This window comes from Crocodylus siamensis, chromosome 6 (genome assembly GCF_052110815.1).
Source record: "Crocodylus siamensis isolate JL-2025a chromosome 6, ASM5211081v1, whole genome shotgun sequence".
NCBI lineage: Eukaryota > Metazoa > Chordata > Crocodylia > Crocodylidae > Crocodylus > Crocodylus siamensis.
This window is the reverse complement of record NC_143400.1, coordinates 15,496,433-15,515,215: the sequence shown is the minus strand read 5'-3', so window position 1 is coordinate 15,515,215 and position 18,783 is coordinate 15,496,433. Positions and strand designations below refer to the sequence as shown.

The 18,783-nt window shown below is 56.2% G+C and overlaps 2 protein-coding genes across 7 annotated transcripts; one reads left to right on the top strand and one right to left on the bottom strand.

The window, feature by feature from the left end:
• The first annotated feature begins 982 nt into the window (after positions 1 to 982).
• Positions 983 to 4,924, top strand: OAZ3 (ornithine decarboxylase antizyme 3). The gene is given in 6 exon segments (XM_090054161.1): positions 983 to 1,454; positions 2,730 to 2,790; positions 2,792 to 2,866; positions 3,023 to 3,198; positions 3,922 to 4,007; positions 4,791 to 4,924. Coding segments are annotated over 6 exon segments (792 nt in total). The 5' UTR covers positions 983 to 1,194.
• A 747-nt stretch (positions 4,925 to 5,671) lies between these two features.
• TDRKH (tudor and KH domain containing) lies at positions 5,672 to 18,736 on the bottom strand. Of its 6 annotated transcripts, none has more exons than XM_090054360.1 (15): positions 18,629 to 18,736; positions 15,085 to 15,233; positions 14,476 to 14,582; positions 13,768 to 13,957; positions 12,611 to 12,750; positions 12,210 to 12,507; positions 11,417 to 11,580; positions 11,141 to 11,313; positions 10,765 to 10,829; positions 9,639 to 9,790; positions 9,349 to 9,483; positions 8,629 to 8,725; positions 7,272 to 7,763; positions 6,461 to 6,559; positions 5,672 to 5,809 (listed from the first exon to the last, which is right to left on the bottom strand). In XM_090054360.1, the coding sequence occupies exons 2-14, from the start codon at positions 15,206 to 15,208 to the stop codon at positions 6,498 to 6,500; spliced, it is 2,199 nt and encodes a 732-aa protein (XP_089910486.1). In that variant the 5' UTR covers positions 15,209 to 15,233; positions 18,629 to 18,736; the 3' UTR covers positions 5,672 to 5,809; positions 6,461 to 6,497. The 6 variants fall into 6 exon arrangements, with proteins under 6 accessions (XP_089910486.1, XP_089910483.1, XP_089910481.1 ...); XM_090054355.1 differs by having other exon boundaries at positions 5,673 to 5,809; positions 7,633 to 7,763; XM_090054354.1 differs by lacking the exon at positions 5,672 to 5,809 and adding an exon at positions 5,824 to 6,071 and having other exon boundaries at positions 7,633 to 7,763.
• Positions 18,737 to 18,783: the final 47 nt, after the last annotated feature.

The window sequence follows — 18,783 nt, the reverse complement described above, 5'->3', positions numbered from 1 at the left end:
TGGACACGTTGGAGAGGGACCGGTGCAGGGCGACGACGATGGTTGTGGGGCGGGGGGTAGGACTGGTGAGGGGCGCCTGGGGGAACTGGGCTGACTGAATCTGGAGAAGAGATGACCGGGAGGGATTTGACAGCAGCTCTTAGCTCCCTGCAGGGGGTTGGTTGCAAAGAAAATGGAGCTGGGCTGGTCTCAGTGGGGGCAGATGACAGACAAGGAGCAATGGGCTCAGGTTGCAGCAAGGGGAGTTGAGGATGGATATTAGAAAAAACTCTCATGAGGAGGGCAGTTAGCACTGGAACAGGCTACCCAGAGAGGTGCTGGAGTCTCCATCCTTGGGGGTTTTTAAGACTCAATTAGTCAAAGCCCTGGTGGGATGAAGTAGTTGGGGCTGGTCCTGCTTTGAACGGGGTTGGACTAGATGTGACCTCCTGAGGGCCCTTCCCACCCTCATTTCTCTGATTCAATGCAGCCCAGGATGTCGGCAACACAGGCATGCTGCCGGCTCGTATTCAGATTATTGTCCACTGCCACCCCCAGGTCCTTTTCTGCAGAGCCACTGCCCAGCCACTCAGCCCCCAGCCTGTCCCAGTGCCTAGTCTGCTGTGTTTTCTATACATAATATATAATCCCGCAAATGAACGCACCTTTCAAGAAAGGGTGGGGTTTTTTCTTCTTTTTTGCTTCCATCTAGAATGGGATAATCTAGCTCCAGGCCCCTCACTTATAAGTGAAGCTTCTAGTTTCTTTTTACCTGGAGAAAAGTCTGTGCTGTGTTATATGGGAGGATGCAGCATACCATCTGCGCCCCCCTTTTCAAAACGCTATGTTCACCGGTGCTTGGGTTAGCTGCTGCCTGTGAACTCAGGGGGCTGGAGTTAGCACAGTGGGCATGGCAGGTCCCTTTCCATCCTGCAAAGCACACAGCAAAAGCCAGAGACCGCATTGACCAGCCTGTTACAAGGAAGGCCGCACAATGGCAACTTGAGCTGAGGTCCCCATGTGCCCTCCCTCCTGTCCTCAGATGCCCCCATTATCGTGCCCCCTCTGTGATCCCACACCTGCACCCACATTGTCATGGCAGAGCACAGCTTCACTGGGGTGGGGCAGGGAGTAGGGCAGGAGGGAGAGGCACGATTGCTGGGCAGAGCACACTGATGCCTACACTTGTGCCCGTGTCACCCCAGAACGTGGCAGATGTCACAATGGCCGTGTCACAATGCCCCATGGCTGCTTCAGCTGGCCCCAGGGGCTCAGGACTCACTCTGCCGCTGGGAGGCATTGCTTGAAGTCACGCCGCTGCTCTGGGAGTCCACCTATCTGTTTTCCCTTTCTTACACCAAGAAAGGGAGAAAACGGAACTTCTCCCACTTCCTCTGCTGCCCGCTCGCCTACTACTACTATTGCTACCGCTACCGCTTCATCTACAGGTGGAAGATGCTGCCTTTTCAGAAGAGGTTATTATTTTTTCTTTTTCTTTTGGGGGCATTTAGACTTTCTGGGCTGGAAAGAGCCCCAGATATATGGGGTTATTTGGTTTAAGAATGCCAGGGCAAGGGAGAATTGCTCATTACCAGACACGGGGGCATCGCAGCCTGGTGACTTCATCGTTAATTGAAACAATTCAGTGCCTCGGGCTATTTTATAATGTCAGATTGCATTTGCAGTCAAAGCTCTTTGGGGTAGGAGACGCCCCTTCTGTGTCTGTGCAATGCTTGGTACCGCAGGGAACGGGGTAACACCTGGGACTTGTAGGTGCCCCTACAGCACAGACTGAGAGTTCAGTGGCAACGCATGATTTCATGCCCACTCGGGATGTCTGAGTCTCTGAATCTTCTGAGAGTCAGGGCCCCATGAGGGGTTGCAAGCTGCCTATCCAAGAAGCGCAAGTTCATGTTGACAATGCCCCAAGTCTATTCGCAGAGCTTGACAGGGGGATCTGAAATCCCTCCCTGCCCCCATCAACTTTTTATATCTAGGTAGATCTGGGTTTTCATTCATTTTGAGGACTTCATTGGAATTTGTGACCATTGGTCAGAGCTGCATGACATGGGGCCTGGGAGAGATGGGAAACTGAGGCAGGAAGGGGCACCCAGGGAGTCCGGGCTGGGCTGCACTAGGGAACTGACCCACAGTGCCAGCCAAGTGTCCCAGGTGGAGAAGGGATAAACAAGGCTCTCTCACCAGGAGGGTGGCGAGGCACTGGAATGTGTTACCCAGAGAGGTGCCAGAGTCTCCATCCTTGGAGGTGGTTAAACCATGGCTGGACAAAGCCTTGGCTGGGATGATGTAGTTGGGGCTGGTTCTTCTTTGAGCAGGGGTTTGGACTGGATGTGACCTCCTGAGATCCTTTCAACACTCATTTTCTATGCTCCACACACTAAACTCATGCCCTGATTCCACAGCTTCTCTGAGAAGTTTCCTAACAGTCCAGTCAAACAGGGGGTCGACCCTGGCCAGTGGTTAGAAGCACACGTTCCCCTAATCATGGCAACCATTCAGTCTCCCCTCCAGAAGGCTCATAGCCAGGGTTGGGGGACAGGGATGTGGGAAAGGCTCTGTGCATAGCAAAGCACCTATTTGACATAAGTGCGGGGAGCAGGCCCTGGGGAATTAGATCGGATTCTTGCTGAGGAGCTAGATGAGACCTTGGCATCCCCAGCCAAAGCCGGGATCTCAGCCCTGGGCTCCAAGCCGCTGTTCTCTCTCTTTCCCCTCCATCATCTTCTAAGAATCACCATGACTGAGCGGGAGAGCCTGACTCTCAGGCCTCGCTACTGCCTTCAGTGCTCCTGAGTCTGTGGACGGCCGGCCAGACGGGAGAGGGGCCGACCCAGGAGACCAGCTGGGCCTGAGGGAGCTGTACAGGGTAAGGATGTAGGGGGTCAGGCAAGAGCCACTGAGAAGAGCACCAGAGCAGGCAGCCGGCAGGCTTTGGGCACAGAGGGTGCGTGCTCACCTACCCCAGGGTTGTGGGTCTGTGGTTTTCCCATGTCCACATGCCTGGTAACGGTCTTTGCTGCAGGCTGGGAACTTGACCGTGCTGGGCAAAGCCCTTCTGCTCCCTGATCTCCCGGCCCAGCTGGACTTCCACGTCACGCTCAGCCCACAGCGCTCTGCTCACTGGCACAGCGTATGCAGCCGGCGCAAGCTCTTCCTCGACGTTCCCCGCAGGGCCTTGGATCAAAACAGTCGCCAGAGGTGAGGGCTGTGGCTGGCCAAGCAGGGAGGGAGGGAGGTCAGGCATCCTTATGCAGAGCTTTGCTTGGGAGAAAGCAGCCCTTAGAAAAAGATGTGCCATCTTAGCTTGAAACAAAGGAGGTGTTGGGTGGATATTGGGGAGGACTGTCTAGCTTGGCGGGGAGGGGGACATCGTTCAGCTCTAAAGCAGCCCCCTGTGGAGACACAGGAAGTCTCCAGTTCTGGGGGTTTTCAAGAGCAGGTTGGACAGACACGTGGCTGGGCTGATTTAGGTAGGGTTGATCTTGGGGGCTGGATGAGATGGGAGCTCCCAAGCGTCCCTCAGACCAACTCCTCCATGATTCTCGGATGTCCGAGATCACTGGAACTGCTGCTTCCTCGCAATGAGCAAGCACCCGATGAGCCGGAAACACCTTCCACCCTTGAGCTGGGTGTGGATAAGAGCTCTCTGGCCCCTGGGAGCTCCTAGCACCCCCTGCTCCCTGCCTGTGGAGTGCTGGTCTACAGCTGACTGCCCCATGCCTTCTTCTGAGACCCTGCTGCAGGGTAAGGCCCAACCAACCGCAGCAAATTTGACCCATACTCACAGCCCAGCTTTTCCGCTGGAGCCAGATGCCAATAGCAGCAATGCCCTAGCCCCCTCCAGCCACCTTTACAAATCCCAGGCAGGAGCTTTCTCCCAAGAGTCTACACTGAATTTGATGGGTTACCCACCTCCCGCAGTCTGACTGCAACACTGGATTACGTGGAGGAGAAGACAGATGTGGACTTTGTCTTTGTGAACTTCCACAGCACCCGCAGCGACTGTGGTAAGGGGCCTCCAGAACCGGCGGGAGGGGGTGGCGACAGCAAGGCTCTGTCCATGAGCTATGCTTCTGAGTCCAGTCCATGCCCAGGGCTGTTTTCACCCCAGCCCCGCAAGCCCTCAGGGGAGCAGCCCCATCCAGCTGGTCTGCTTTATACCATCCTTGTGAAGCAGACACTCCCACGGTAGAATGCAGCAGGTCTCAGTTCCTGGCTGGCTGCTGGAGGGGAGGAAACAGCTGCTGATGGATCCAACCTTCACATTCAGGCATCCCACCAGGATCCAAGTTCTGAGCGGCTGCAGGGGCAGAAGCCCCTGCTCTGGTATTTAAGTGGGGGAAGATGTCTGGGATTGAGTTGAGGCCTGTCCCTGGTGCTATCCTGGACCCTTCAATCAGGGAACCAGCACATTGTTGAAAAACTGCTCCAGACAGGAGTTTCCACCCAGTACTATTCAGCAGACAGTATATATCCTGGGTGTGTCTACATGAGACAATAACTGCACCATAGCATGCATGGTGACAACTATCCTAATATGCTACTGCACAGTAGTAATAGGTTACTGCAGTTAGTGTCACTAAAAAGCTGTGCACCAGCACTACTGTGCATTTAGTATTTGGCACATTAATGAGCATGTAGATGCAGCCCCTTTTACCAAGACATGCACTACTTACCTTGCTTCCTATCCTGTTGATCAGACAGCTGAGGGTCTCGCTGGGACAGTCAGGGGCCCAGTCCAATAGTCCAGCTGTTTAAGTGCCTGTGGCCTCCACTCTCATGTTATGCAGGTCACCTGCTGCGAGCATTTGGCTACCTGGGTTTTGAGACAGTTCGGCCTGACCACCCCGCACTGCCTCCCTGGGACAATGTCATCTTCATGGTTTACCCCATCGAGCGAGATGTCCAGCCTGCACCAGAATAAGCCTCCTGGTGCCAGCGCTCCAGGATGCTGAGCTAGAAGTGGATGGATCAGCTTCTGCAACCCCCAAGCCTCAGCTGGGCAGTGGCTGCAGGGCCCGGGTGCAATTTACTGCCCCAGTGAGCAACATTAAATAAGACTCGTGCCCCGTGTGTGACGGTTGTGTAGCCTATGGGGTGGGGTGTGGGGGGCATATGCTGTGTGCTGGAGGGGTAAAAGCCCTGGTAGAAGCATGTCCCAGCCTGGGGGGAAATAATGTTTCATACCCAGGCTGACAGGGTGAATGCTCCCTCCAGCCCCAGAGCTGCCCCATCCCTGGGCCTGTGTCCAGACTCAAAGGGACCCATCTGCCACCAGGAAGAACCCTCCCCCCCGGCCTCCAGCGGAGGTGGATGTGAACACTTACAGTCTGCTCCCAGGGCCCAGATTTCACTGCCTGGGAACAACCCCCCTCCTCCCCATACCCTCTTTCTACTGCTAACACCCAATTGAGACCACTCACTGCAGCTCGAGGGGGGCTGGCAGCTTGCAGCTGACGATAAGACAGCACCTGACAGGAGAGACTTAACGCGCTGTGAGAGGTCTGGCTAGGCATCTGCTATCACACTGAGTGTGATGAAGATGTGGACAGACTGACATGCATCTGCTACCTGGAACCAGAGCGCCTAGGGGAAGCTAGGCACCATCAGCCCTACACAGCTCCTAGCTGCTCAGACCCATGCACACACACGCACCTGTGGATGAATTCTGTGCAAAACTCAACAGAACTTTATTTAAGCAGCAAACTGGCCTCTTCTTTTCCCTCTTCTTGCCCGCAAAAATGGGGCTGAACTGAAGACAATAACATGCCCATGTACAATCCTGAGTGAAACATTCTCATAGCGAACTCTGGTGGGGGGATAAAGCATCTCAGGTGAAGGGCATTCGAGACCTGCCAACCTCCCCTGGAGCCAAGGTGCAAAGTTCCCCATGCAGTAGCTCAGTGTTCCCAGGCTGGATACAGCCTGCCCAGGCTCCTCGTTCATGCCTCAAGGGAGACTCGAGAAGGGGAGAGGTAGGAGGTGCCTGGCTGTGGCGCAGGTGCTCATCCAGCATGGCAAGGGAGTGACAGTCCCCCGCTGGTGGGAGCCAAGGCTGATTCAGATTCATCCTGAAACCAGGTGCGAACTGCCTTAGGCTGGTCTGGATATCAGGGCTCCAGCTCTAGCTGATGAGACCATGCAGGGGCTGCAGCAGTTTCAGGCCAAGGAGGGAGCTGGGCGGAGAAGTAGGGGCAAATGGGTGGAGTAGGCCTAAGCCTGCTGCCTGTTACTCTTCCAGCCCTGTTTCTCTGGGATTCCTATGATCAGCATACAGGGCTGGGCAGTGCCAGGATCAGCTGCCAACCCCCAGGACAGAACCAAGGTCTTCCATGCTATTGAGGCCTGGAGCCTCTGGCCGTGCTCCCTCCCAAAAGGGCAGCCCTAGCTTCCCTCCTTCAGTCCCAGGCCATGGGCCCTGTGCTGGAGCCACTACACCACCAGGTAGAAGCAGACTTACGTTGCAGCCTGTCTGGTCCCTGTAGCATGGGAAGGCCTCACAGGAACTCATCCTCCACCAGCAGAATGTCATCGCCACTCCCAGATACAGAGGCAACTTCTGTGGAGAGGTGGGAGTTAGGATGAGTGCTGGCCTGGACTGCAGTGTCCCAGATGCAGGGGGAGTGCCAGATGGAGACCCAGGCCCCAAGGGCAGAGGACTTGCCATGCCATGGAGAATAGAGAGAAAGATAGCAGCCAGTAGCAGCTTCACCCTGAGCTCCAGACCCACAGCTGCCAAACTCAGAATTGGGGGCAGGGGGCTGCACCCCCGCCCCCTGTCCTGGCTCAGACACCCAGCAGCAGAGGGAGGAAAGGGTTTCTGGAGCCACCACAAACCCCTGCAGCCCGTCACCGGTGCTGCAGTGACCCACAGAGGTCAAGTGCTGTTCAGTCATGCCAGGGGGCAATGTGGAGGATGCCCATGGAGCTGCCCTGAGGTGCGAGAGCAGGGCAGCGGTGCTTGAACCCCATGGCTCCAAGATGGTACAGCCAGGGGCCTGTCTGGCATCTACAGGGAATGAGCTTGGTGAAAGACTAGGCCCCTGCTGACCCACCACAATCCCTCCCACCACAACAGCTGTCACCCATGCGCCACAGGCTATCGGAGCACTGACCTCCACTCCACAGCCATGGGTAGGGTGGGAGAACTTGGCAGGCCACAATCTGGGCACCCCTGCTTTTCACACGTGACACCCTGGACCGTGGAGATGTGCCCACAGTGCCCCCTGTACCTCCCGCATGGGCACTTGGGGCCCCTTCCCCCTGCTTGCCATCTGAGGAGCTGATGAGCACGGTCCTAGGGAGGGGAATATTGGCAGCATGCGAGTCTCTGCCAAAGCCTGAGCCAAGCTCGCTGTAGAAGATGGAGGAGTTGGCTTGTTCGTCGGAGGTGGACAGGTAATAGAGGCAGCCCCGAATGGAGCCAACACTGCTGTCCCCAGAGGCCAGGCTGGGGGAGAAGCCATCCTTCGACAAGGAGGAGCCGCCACTTGAGAGGGAGATGGGGGAGGCCTCTGCTAGGGGGTACGGGCCAGGCCCATGCCCAGCAGGGCTGGAGGTCCAAGGAGAATTTGCCACGTAGGTCCCAGGGTCTAGCTGAGACCCCCCTTTACTTGGCTCCTTGCTGCCTACCATCACGCTCAGGCCCTTGGTGTCCACTGGGAGAGCATGGATGCTGAGGGACTGGAGTGGGAGGACAAGGATCTCCTGGGACGAGGGCTCAGTTGGCTCGGGGTCACCACGGAGCTTCTCAATGGAGCCATCTACCAAGCCAAAGGCAGGTGTCACAGGGCTGCCATGGCTGGCTCCAGCCCATGGGGATAGTCAGTCCCAAGGGCATGGTGGCATTGTGCCCTGACAGGGACATCCTGGACTGTGCCCCACCCCTGCTCCCAACCAGACATTCAGGGGAGCCCCTCTATAGATAGTCAAGGCCTCAGCCTCCAGCAGGATTGAGCAGCCTCATGGATGGCCCTGGAGTCACACCTGCATTGATTCCTGCCCCTGGGGTTAAGGTGCTGGAGCTGGGTTTTTCTGACAAGCTGACTATGGCCAGCACCGATGTCTCTGCATCTCCCACCAGCTGGAGAACCTCCCCTCCAGCCTTTCTTGCTGATCTCCCAACTTGCTCCAAACCCCAGGGATGCAACAACATCTATCCCTGTCTGGAACAGGATCCTTGGACCTGACTCCCTCCCAGAATGATGCCCAGCCAGCCCTCAGAAACCAGATGCCCCTTTCCCACTGTTACCCTGTTGGGTCCTGCTTCCCTTCCAGGGATACACAGTGTAGCTAGTGCTCTCCTTCCCCTACCTGAGCCGCAGTGATGGATTCACACTGTTCCTACCATGCCACCTCCAGCCTGTGAGGTTCAGGCCAAGGGCTGCAGTACTCAATTCCCCACTTCCCCCCACAGGGAAAGAGAAATTCTGCTTTTGGCTCCCATCTGTCTGGGAAATGGGAAGGTCCCATGCAGGGGAGGGAACCATGGGAATTAAAAAAAAGGATCAAGGGAGAGCGGCAGGCAAGACGCCAAAGCATGCCAGTGACTGTACAGCTGGCTCCTGGATGGAGGGATGACAGCCAAAAGGCAAGGGAGATCTCCCTGGGGAAGAGAACAGTACTCACCCGAGAGGCTGATGTAAGACAGGGTCAGAGGAGTCTCATCAGGGGTCTTCTGCGTCTCTGAGATGAGGCTCTCAAGGGAGGCTCCCGTAGTGTTCTCCTGAGAAGAAGGGGCAGGATCAGGCCAAGATTAAGCACAGGAGCTAGGGCAGGCTCCAGGCTGCCAGTAAAGGGAGGTACCCAGGCTGGAGACACAGCATGGAGACTCTCCTGCCCTGCCGCTTCTTCAGTATACAGAGCACCACTGCTTCCTAGGGCCCTGGGGACAGAAACCTGACTGGATCAATTAGAGCATGGGCCTTTGACCTTGGGGCCTGGAGGCCCTCTCACATCAGGTCCCAGCCCAGAGAAACCCTGGTCCTGCTAGCCAATGGACAACGGAGAGGGCTCAGAGCAAGCAGCCACCCCCTCCTCTCCAGCACACCTGGAGCCTCTCCATCAGCTCAGCCCATGCGGCGTCCTCAAGGACAGGGGCTTGCTAGATCCTTGCTCACAAACAGGAGCTTTAGTGACATGGTGGACAGAGGCCCTGCCAAAAGGCCCCTGCCCTAGGAAAGCCCGGCAGATACATGCAGCACCCTGCTGGAGAGCAGAGTGGCACAGGGGCTTAGAGACCTGGGGCTGACCAGGCAGGGGAAACTCAGCCAGGAATAAACCCGTCTAACAAACAGTTGATCTAACCCCAGGGGCCGGGTCTCGGTACCACACTAGTCAGCTCCTCACCAGCATCCTCTGTAGAGCTTCAGACGTGGCATCCTTGACCATGTGGAGGGGCTTGTCCCCTGCTGCACCCTCATCCTCCTGGGGGCACCGCATAGCGTAGCCCAGCCGGACTAACTCCTCCCCAATGTCTAGATTCTGGAGAGAGACCAGAGGGGCTGGAGCACTGCAGGATGGTGACAGCAGGCTGGGGAAAGGGGCTCATGGGATGCAGTGGGGTCCCCCACAAGCAGTCAGGCCCTTGCTGTGCGAGAGCAAGGCTGCCTTCTAGGCAGCCAAGCCTCCACACTCACTTGCCCCTGGCTGGTGTCATACAGTTTGACGTGTGGCCATGTGCCCATGCCAGACTGGACATAGCTGGAGATCCTGGCCACCAGTGGCTTCCACTGAGCACAGTAGGTGAGGCGATCAAACTCATCCAGCGCCGCTTCCTCCCACTGCCCCCCTGTGGGGAGAAGAATAAGAGCAGAGCCGTGGCCCGAGCCATGGAGATGCAGAAGCCCTGCATAGAGCTGAGTGAGGACAGGCCTGGAGATGGGGATCTTGGTTTTGGATAGTTCAGGTAGGGACAGAATTACCTAGTTAGATGGGACTGGTGGCAACCTGCTGCATTCAGGGTAAGCGGCACTGGTGTAGCTTCTGCTCATGGGATAGGAGCAGGCACATGACAGCGTTATAGCAGAACAGCTGAGACACTGCAAGTCCCTCCCCAGCTTTTAACTTAGAATAACCTGCTCATCTATCCACACCTCGGGATGCCTTCCCCATGTGGCCCCTTTTCCCCACATATTGCCTGAGTTAAGCCCCTCTGTCCTCCCTGTTGCTTCCATCCTGGGAAAGCACCTGAAGAGAAAGCAGGGAAGTCTCCACTTCTGAGCTTTGCTGGTTGCCCCTCATCCCTTTCTGCTACATGCATCCGGCTGTTTTTAAATCTCCCTCAGAGGCACGGGGTGTTGACAGCAGCCAGGCCTGGGGATGGGGACTGGGCTGTGCAATGCTCCTGCTGGCACAAAAGCCAGAGGATCCTGGCTAGAGAGGGACTTGCCCCTTCACTCAGGGTCAGACCAATGCTGCTCTGAGGGTTAGGAAGGAATTTTCCCTCATAATCAAACTGGTACAAATTGGAGGCAGGGTGTTGCCTTTCTCTGTAGTGCAGAGCACAGCCTCTTTTAAGTGTATATTAAACGTTTTATAGAAACAGGACATTGGCTGCCCTGGTCCCCCTATTTTCCTGTGGCAGGTTTGGGTGTGATGCCTGGTGTTGTGTCAGGGATGCTGGTAGTTTTACAAAGAGCTTAAATGACGGACGTATCTGGGATGGTTTGCATAGTGCTGATCCTTGCCTCGGGCTGTGATTGTACTAGACATGATTTTTGGAAGTCCCTACCAGCCCCACTACCCTAGGACTCTATGACTCACCAGCAGGAGTGATCCCAGCGAGGCTGCACTCGATTGCTTGGAAGGGCAGGCTCAGGAAGTCAGTCCTAATGAGAAGGGACAGCAGCAAATGTTGCTGTGCTCAAGGCACCCACTTGCCCCCACCCCCACAATGTGCCCCTCCTCCCCATAAGTGACAGTGATAGCATCCAGCTGGGATTCTGTTTTGGTAGGGTCTGTTCAGCACTATCACAGTTACTTTCTCTGGCCTTGGAGCTACAAGATCTCCGAGCACATTGTCAGCATCTGCCAAAGCCAGTGAAAGATGCCCCATTTTCCAGGAACCACAGGGGCAGCAAGCAAGAACCCCCCCACACCACTGAGCCCTTGTCCCACACTCCCACTGGCCCCCACACACCTCAGTGCTTGCAGGGCACTGGCTGGGGCTTCCCCATTATCACCGAAGTCGACCCAATACAGATCAAGATTGCCATTCTCCAGGGTTCCCAGGACTCTGGCCCGGTACCAGCTGCTACTGTCAGCGTATGGAGCAGCCACGATGTCACCCACCTGGACACTCAAGGAGTCAGGCTAGAGAGACAGAGGGAGCAGAGGGTGTCACACCCAGAGGTACTGCAGTTTGGAAAGGGAGGCGTTTCACACAGCCCTGTGGTAATTCACTGGGGACACTCACCAACTGACCACTCTGGTAGTAATGAGCCATCTCACAGTTCAGCTTGTCCAGCTGGAGGCTACGGTTGCCCACAATCTGCACCCAGAAGTGGTTGGGGTTTTCAGAGGCTGAGACGTAAACCTCCAGGTGCTCGTCTGCATGGAAGCTGAAGTCTGGGCTGGGGACTGAGGCATACACAGCACTGAGCAAGGAGTGGGGTTGGGAAACGGGAGCTTGTGGAAAGCATGGACTGGGAGCAGGGTGGCTATCGAGGTCCTTGGGAAGCTGTGGGCTGCAACAAGGGCTCCCCACTCCTGAGATCCTGGAATGACAGCTGCACAGGCTGCGCTGATCAGACGTTAGCATGGGGGGCTAGGGAAGAGACAGGCCAGGCCTGCCCAACCAGGAGCAGGGGCACGAGGCTGCCTTGGCACATCTAGAGAAGGGGGCACGGATCAGCAAGGAATGCTCAACCAGCAGATCCGCAGAGCATGGTATAGACTATAGACAGCTGTCCATTAGCTTTCTGTGCCTGGAGCCACCTGGAAAGAGCAGTGGGCTCTGGGAACTTGCCATGGGAGGGGGGACGACCCCAGGGCAACAGATATGTTGATGTCCCTCACTATGCAGCTCCTGGCATCCCAGCCCTTTGCTCTTCCACAAAGGGCTTCACTACCTTCTGCAAGAGCCTAAACCCAGAGAAACCAAGACACGGAGAGGGGAAAGGGACTGCTCCAAGACCACGGAGTGACTGGCAAAGCTAGAAACAGGACTGGCAGGGAGACACCAACTCAGGAGACAAACCTCCACTAACCTTCAAACTTGGGCACTGCCACAAGGGACTCCGGCCCCGGCTCCTCCATCTCATCCCTCAGCTCCTGAGGGGCGTCAAAGTCTATTTCAGCCAGCAGCTGGGCTCCTTCGCCTTGCCCTTGCCCGGGGCTCCCCGGCTGCCAGGGGACTGCTCCATTGGGTTGAGTCAAGACACCCTGTTCCTCTGCTTCTTCCCTCCTCAAACCCAGAGGCTGCTTGCGGGGGCCCCGCACAGCTGCTGACTGGGCCAGCTTCTTCCTAAATTCATCCTCCTCTGAGAGCTTCTCCAGGATCAGTTTCTTTGGGAGAAGAAGGGAAACAGGCACTGGTGTCTGATCCCCACCATCAACTGAGTTTACAGAGGGGTAGCTGGCTGTCCCCACCACAGGGCACAATGCTCACCTTGGCTGTAGCCACTTGTTTCCGTGTTCCCGAGAGGCTGATGAGCCTGGTCAGTGACAGGCTGCTTTCTGCCTCCCTCTCACAAGTTACTTTGGCCCCCGAGCTGCGGGTGATGGCTCGGACTGTCTCACCGCCCCTGCCTAGAGAAGGTGAGGGGAGAGAAGTGGGTGTTATTAAAACCCTGGCTTCTCTGAGGATTTAGTCACTGGCTTCTCTTTTCCAAGGAGCTGCTTCTTTACAAAAATGAGCAGCTCCTTGTGCTGGTACTATGATGATGTGGAGTCAGTCTGTGATAACTCTTCCTCTGAGGCCAGCTAGCTAGAGTTATCAGCTGCAATAGCTCCCTGGCATTCTAGGGACAGATGTGGCTGGCATCACATCTGCCAGCTTCAGCTTGCTCATCCCCATGCACTGCATATCCACATCCTGTGTGAACCTCCATTTCTAAGGGGCCTTGAAAGAGGTGGGGAGTGTGCCCAACCTTCCCAGCTAAGCTCCAGTTTAGACAGCTGCATCAGGGCTTCCTATACCTCACCTTTATGCTCTGGTCCCACTGCTAGGTCGGTCTCCCTCACACTCTGCAGTGTCTTCATCCTTACCATGCCCCATGCAGCACGGCAGTGCTGGTATACCTCCATTGGACAGAAGGGGAATGAATACCCCCTTGCCCAGAGTTGCACAATAAATCTGTGAAAACCCAGGGATGTGAACCCAGAACCCAGATGAACCTCCCTGAACCAGGCGAGAGCTGCAGCCTTCACTCCCCTGCTCCCCCAAAAGGTTTCTGCATAGAAACAGAGTCTGTCAGTCATGCCAGTTTTAAAGATTCAGGCTCCTGAGGCGTATAAGAAGCCTTCAGGTTAGCAGGGTTTAATTAGTATAGGCAAATGACCACCAGCCTGGACTCTCAGATTGCAGAGAGCTAAGGAACCGCCAAACCAAGAGATTAAAACTTAGTGTCATTCTCTGGAGAGGAGATGGCTGCTGTGACCATCATCTCCTCCACTGTGGAGTGGGAACAGCAGGGGCTTTGGTGAGACAGGCTGAAGCAAGTGTTAGCAGCAGCTTTGTTTCTCCAGAGCCATTGCTAATGGTGCTGGACAGCATCAGTGACCAGCTGTGGCACAGCTCTGGGAAGCAGGGAGGGGAGAGGGTACCTATGATCCTGCCGACGACTCTCTGTGGCACGAAGAACTGCTCTGACACCAGGGCGCTGTCTGTCAGGATCTGGTGGATCGCAGCCTTAGCGCGGCAGACCTGGACGGGGAAGCCACTGATCAGCAGCACCCGCTCATCACCCAGCTCCTCTCTGTCCACATCGATGCGAGCACCTGTTTCCTTCATCAGCTGCAGGTACACCAGAGGATGTGGGTGTCCCTTGAGCTGGTGGACGAAGCCCTTGGCATTCCCGGCAGCGTGGGTTCAAGCCCCAGAGTGACAGATTTCTGCTCCTTCCATTTGCTGCCGTCATTCAGGGGCCCCAAATGCAGAACCTGGTTTGTAGTCAGGCTGGCAGGGTCACATCTAGTCCTAGCCCTCCTCAAGGATCATCCCTGTCTGAGTTACCCCAGCTGAAGGCTTCTGTTCTCCCCCACCCTGGGACCCACGGGTGAGCCCTCCTATCCCAGTTATAGGCTCCATTTGTGCACAGCCTGTGAGCACCTTTGGGATTTCTGGTGCTGGAGGGGAGGGAAGGGAAGATAACACTGAAACAGGATGGGGCCAAGGTGCCATGTCAGCCTCCCTCCCCAACACTTAGGGGAAGGTGAAGGTCACTCCTGCACTGGGGTCAGTGAGACAGTTCACTGAACCATGCCCAGGTCTTGCTTCCCAGCCCCCACGCTCCTCTGCCCAGCAGTACTTGCCTGCTTAATAATGGCTCCCTGCCGCCCGATTATCAGTTTCACATCTTCCTGTGGGACCTTCATTTCGATCTCAATGTCGTCCTCCCCTATGAAGGTCAGCCGCTTCTCTGAGCACAAAGCACACCGGAGTCCAGGGGTCAGGCAAAGTGCTAAGACCACAGCACCCAATCATCCTGCCCGCACCTTGACGTGGGCAAGGCTCATTATCAAGATGCCAACGACATTCTCCTCTTGCAGCAGGGAGAGATTTCTCCTTCCTGTGCCAAATCTGCAAGCTGCAGAGAGGTCTGGGGAGGAGGGGAAAAGGATTGTGGCTTCCCCTTTGGGACTGTTATATAAAAGCACATCTGAAATTTGGAACAGAACAACTGAAGACCAACCAGGGTGTCCACCCCTGGAGATTGCCCACGGAGGAGACGCAGCATGCTACCAGCTCTCTGAGCATCTGCTGGCTCTTGGAAAAGGCTGAGGTTGTTGGGAGAAGTGGGGGTAGGGGGAAGAAGACTGAGAAATCCATAGTCCCAGCTTAGCTGCAGCAAAAAAAGGAGCTGAGAGTCACTGCATGGCAATTGGGGGGGGGGGGGGAACGGGACGACACACAACACATACCTCGACTCTCCCTGTACCTGCGGTACAAGATGTAGAGGATGGTGGCACTGGCCGGGATCCCAAGGGCCAGAGCTATCTTCTGCAGGGTTGTCAGGTTGTTCCAGGAACTCTGTTCCGTTGGCATCTTCCTCAGACTGATAGGCCGCGACCTGAGAGAGAGAGAAGGGAATGCTCTTGGTCACCACGGGAGCCTCGTTTCCCCAGAAAGCAGTGGGGAGGCATGATTGGCACATGCCACCTAGGACAACAGTCAAGCTTGACACAGTCAAGCTGCTCACAGACAGCAGCAGGCTGGGGGAGTTATAATTGGCTTTCCTGGGCTGTCACAGCTAGTAGGTGCCATGCTCCAAGCTGCCTTCCCTGAAGAAGGCAGAGCCAAACAGCTTGGCACATGAAACAGGAGGGCTAGGAGAAGCTGCCATGAACAAACCCTAGCCAGGAGAAGCCGACCTCATTCCTGCAGCTCTCCCCAGGCTCACACCAGCTCACCCAGTCGTTACAGCAGCTTTCCTCTTCTCATCCCTCGCCCCTCTTCCCGCTTGTCTCTTCAGCATCAGACACAAGAGCCTTCTCCTCTGGAGCCAGCAGCCTAGACACCTTCTGTCCCTGCTTATTTCCACTGCTTAATGCTGTAATGCATGTGCAGATGCACATCGCCTCTGAACAAAGCCAGGGGAGCTCAAGCTGATGCCAATGAAACTAGCAGAGCTGTGGAACCCCAGCACCCCTCTTTTTTGGGTCCTGCTGCATCTCAAAGCTCTGGCAGGGAAGGATGGGCCAGCAAGTAGGGTTGCAGCTGGCAATTTGGGGGACTGAATCCGGCTCTGACTCTATTCCCATCACTGCTTTACAAACAGCCTTTTCCCACTTTACCACAACCTGAGTCTCCTACACTGCAGGACGAGGAACCACAAGCATCCAAGAGAGATGTTCTAGGTCCTTTAAGATGCACTACAATGGGAAGGGCTTACAATAACAGATACTCTGGCACTTTACCCTTTACCTTATCCAACAGCACTATGACTCCAGGCAGACTGATTTTCAGAGACCAGATACCTGCCCTGTCCCCGCCACCTGATCTCAGCAGCATCTTAAGGCACCCTTTACAAGCTATAGCCAGGTCTGAGGGGACCATATGACTGGTCTAAGGCCATAAGGGAAGTCAGTGGGAGCAGAAAGCCCAGAAGGAGCAGCTCCTGGAGGCTGGACCATTCTGCTTCCTGAGAACAACCAGGTTATTTTGAGCACAGCAGAGGTGGCTGTGAAGGGAAGATGGTTAAGCACAGTACTTGGAGAGTTTAATACATATTTAGTGGGCAATCTCATCCAACATCCAGGGGAGATAGAAGTACACCGGAGACAGAGATCCGAGCCAGCAACTAAAAAAGCCATTTGAGTGGAAGACAGCCAGCAGGGGAAGCTGTCACATCCATTTGTGCTTCCTCTGCGAGGCCGTATTTCAGAGGTCTGTACACACAGAAAGCCCGATGCAGAGAGACAGGCAGCTTCAGGCTGACTCCCACTCCCTGCACAACAACAGCAGAGAGGCTTCTAATTGCATAGCTTGGACGTCTGTTCTAATTAATTTCCCAGTTTGTGTTGCAATTGAGCTGGGGCGTCGCTCTGGCTTCTGCAGCCTCTTCCAGAGTCTCTTGCAGAACAGAGTGATTTATATTTATATGTGTGCTACCACCCCATATATGCTCCCTCCAAAGCAGGGGGTAGTGGGAAATGCTTGCTTGGAAGGGAACAAGCGGGAGCTGGAGCCAGGATTAGCTGGAGAGGAGAGCAGGGCACTACAGCAAAACCAGAGGCCCAGGCTGTTACCCTGGCTCCGTCCCCTCCGCTGCCTTCACTCCCCTCTCACCACATGTCTGGCTTGCCTTCAGTCCTTCAGGCCAGGGACTCTCTCACTGTGCATCAGTGCAGCATCTAGTATAAAAAGCCCCAATCTCTTTCAGCACCTCTAGGCAAATAAATAATTAAATTGCTGGTTTGTGTCGCATTTAATATGGAGCTCACCGGGGTGACAGCCCCAGGGATCCTAAATGCCAGCTGTAGCACAGCACCAGGAGCACAGAGCTCTGCTACGTAGGTTGACTCTACCACTGCCAGGAGAGGGAAAGATGCTGCAGTGCCAGCTGGCGACATGGGAGCCTTGATTTCATCTTCCTGCTCTACTGACTTCTTGTGTGACCTTGGGCAAGTCACTTGGTATCAAAGGACCTAGAATCCCTGTTGTGCAGATATAGGAAACAGCTAGACCTGCCTCCCCAGGCGGTTGTGAGCACACATGCATCCAAGACGGAGGAGCTCAGATCCTGCAGTAACAAGGGTCTAACCTTAAGTACTTAAGAGCATCAAAATTGCCAAAGCCATTGCCTCAGGGGCTGGAAGTCTCCTATCCCCGAAGGCCTCCTTAAACTGCTGCTGAACTGCTGTTTTTACAGCTGCACGTGCATCATGGGACAATAAAAAAAAAAAAAAAAAAAAAAAAAAAAAAAAAAATCACCAGGCCTGGAAAGTCAGACACCAAAGCTCTTTGGAACATGCTTTAAAACAGCCTGGATCAGGCCCTGCAGCCACTCAGGTGGGATACAGATAGGTGCAGGGACAAACCATCTGGGGAAGTGGTGCTCAGGCTTCCCGGGCCACAGGCCGGAGGAATGGCCCAGCCTGTGGGGTCCGATCCAGCCATATGGCTGATCTGTGGGCCGGATTGGATCCCGTGCACCAGGATCAGGCCCCACACCCCCTCCAGCCAGCCTGTGTGCCCGGATGGCTCATCAGGACAGGTCTCACTGTTCCCTGGGGCAGCGCCACATCTGCGATCCAACCCAGCACCGTCCCAGGCTGCTCCCTGGCCTGTGGGGCTGTTCACGGGTCTGGAAATTTGGTAGCAGGGGAGCAGCGATCACTGCTGCTGCTCCCCCCTCTGCCAAATTCTCAGGCCCATGGGGACCCCCACAGACTGGATGGTGTAGCTCCATGGATCAAATCAGGCCCACGGGCCGGGGGTTAGGCCCCCCTGGTCCGGGGCACTGGGAACTCTCCGCAGCGCAACGCAGCGTGAGCCGAGATGCGGAAAAGCAGAGAGCCGTGCTCGACTCCTGGAGGTGCTGCCTAGCCGCCAGCGGGGCCTGGAGGATGTTTTCTCGTTGCCGGAGCTGGTGGCGTTCGGCTCCAGCCATCGGGCACCCCCGTGCTCCTGGCCCGGCGGCACCCGCTCGTCCACCCCCAACGCCTCCCCACCCGGCCACACCCCTGGGCCTTCACTCACGCCCACTTCACATGCCGGCGCAAGCTGGAGCCCCCCAGGCCCGGGAGTGCCCCGCCCCCCAGCCCAGCTCTAGGTCAGCCCTCCCCAGCACCCTGGGATCTCGGCCCCGCCCTCACACCTTGCCCCTTGCGGGCCCCGCCCCCACCTCCCTCTGAGCGCCCTGGGGTCTTAGCCCCGCCCCCTGGAGTCTCGGCCCCCCACCCTTGGATCCCCTCCCTTCGCTGACCCCTCACCCCAGGGGGTCTCGGCCCCGCCCCCCGTTACCTGCCGCCGCCGCTACCGTCGCCCCCAGCTTCACGCACCCGCCGCGCGGAGCCCCGCCCCCCGCGCCGCTCGAAGCCAATCCGCTGTCTCCTCCTGTCGACCAATGGGCGGCAAGGCGGGCGGTGGCCGCAGCCAGTCTGGGAGGAGCGGGTGGG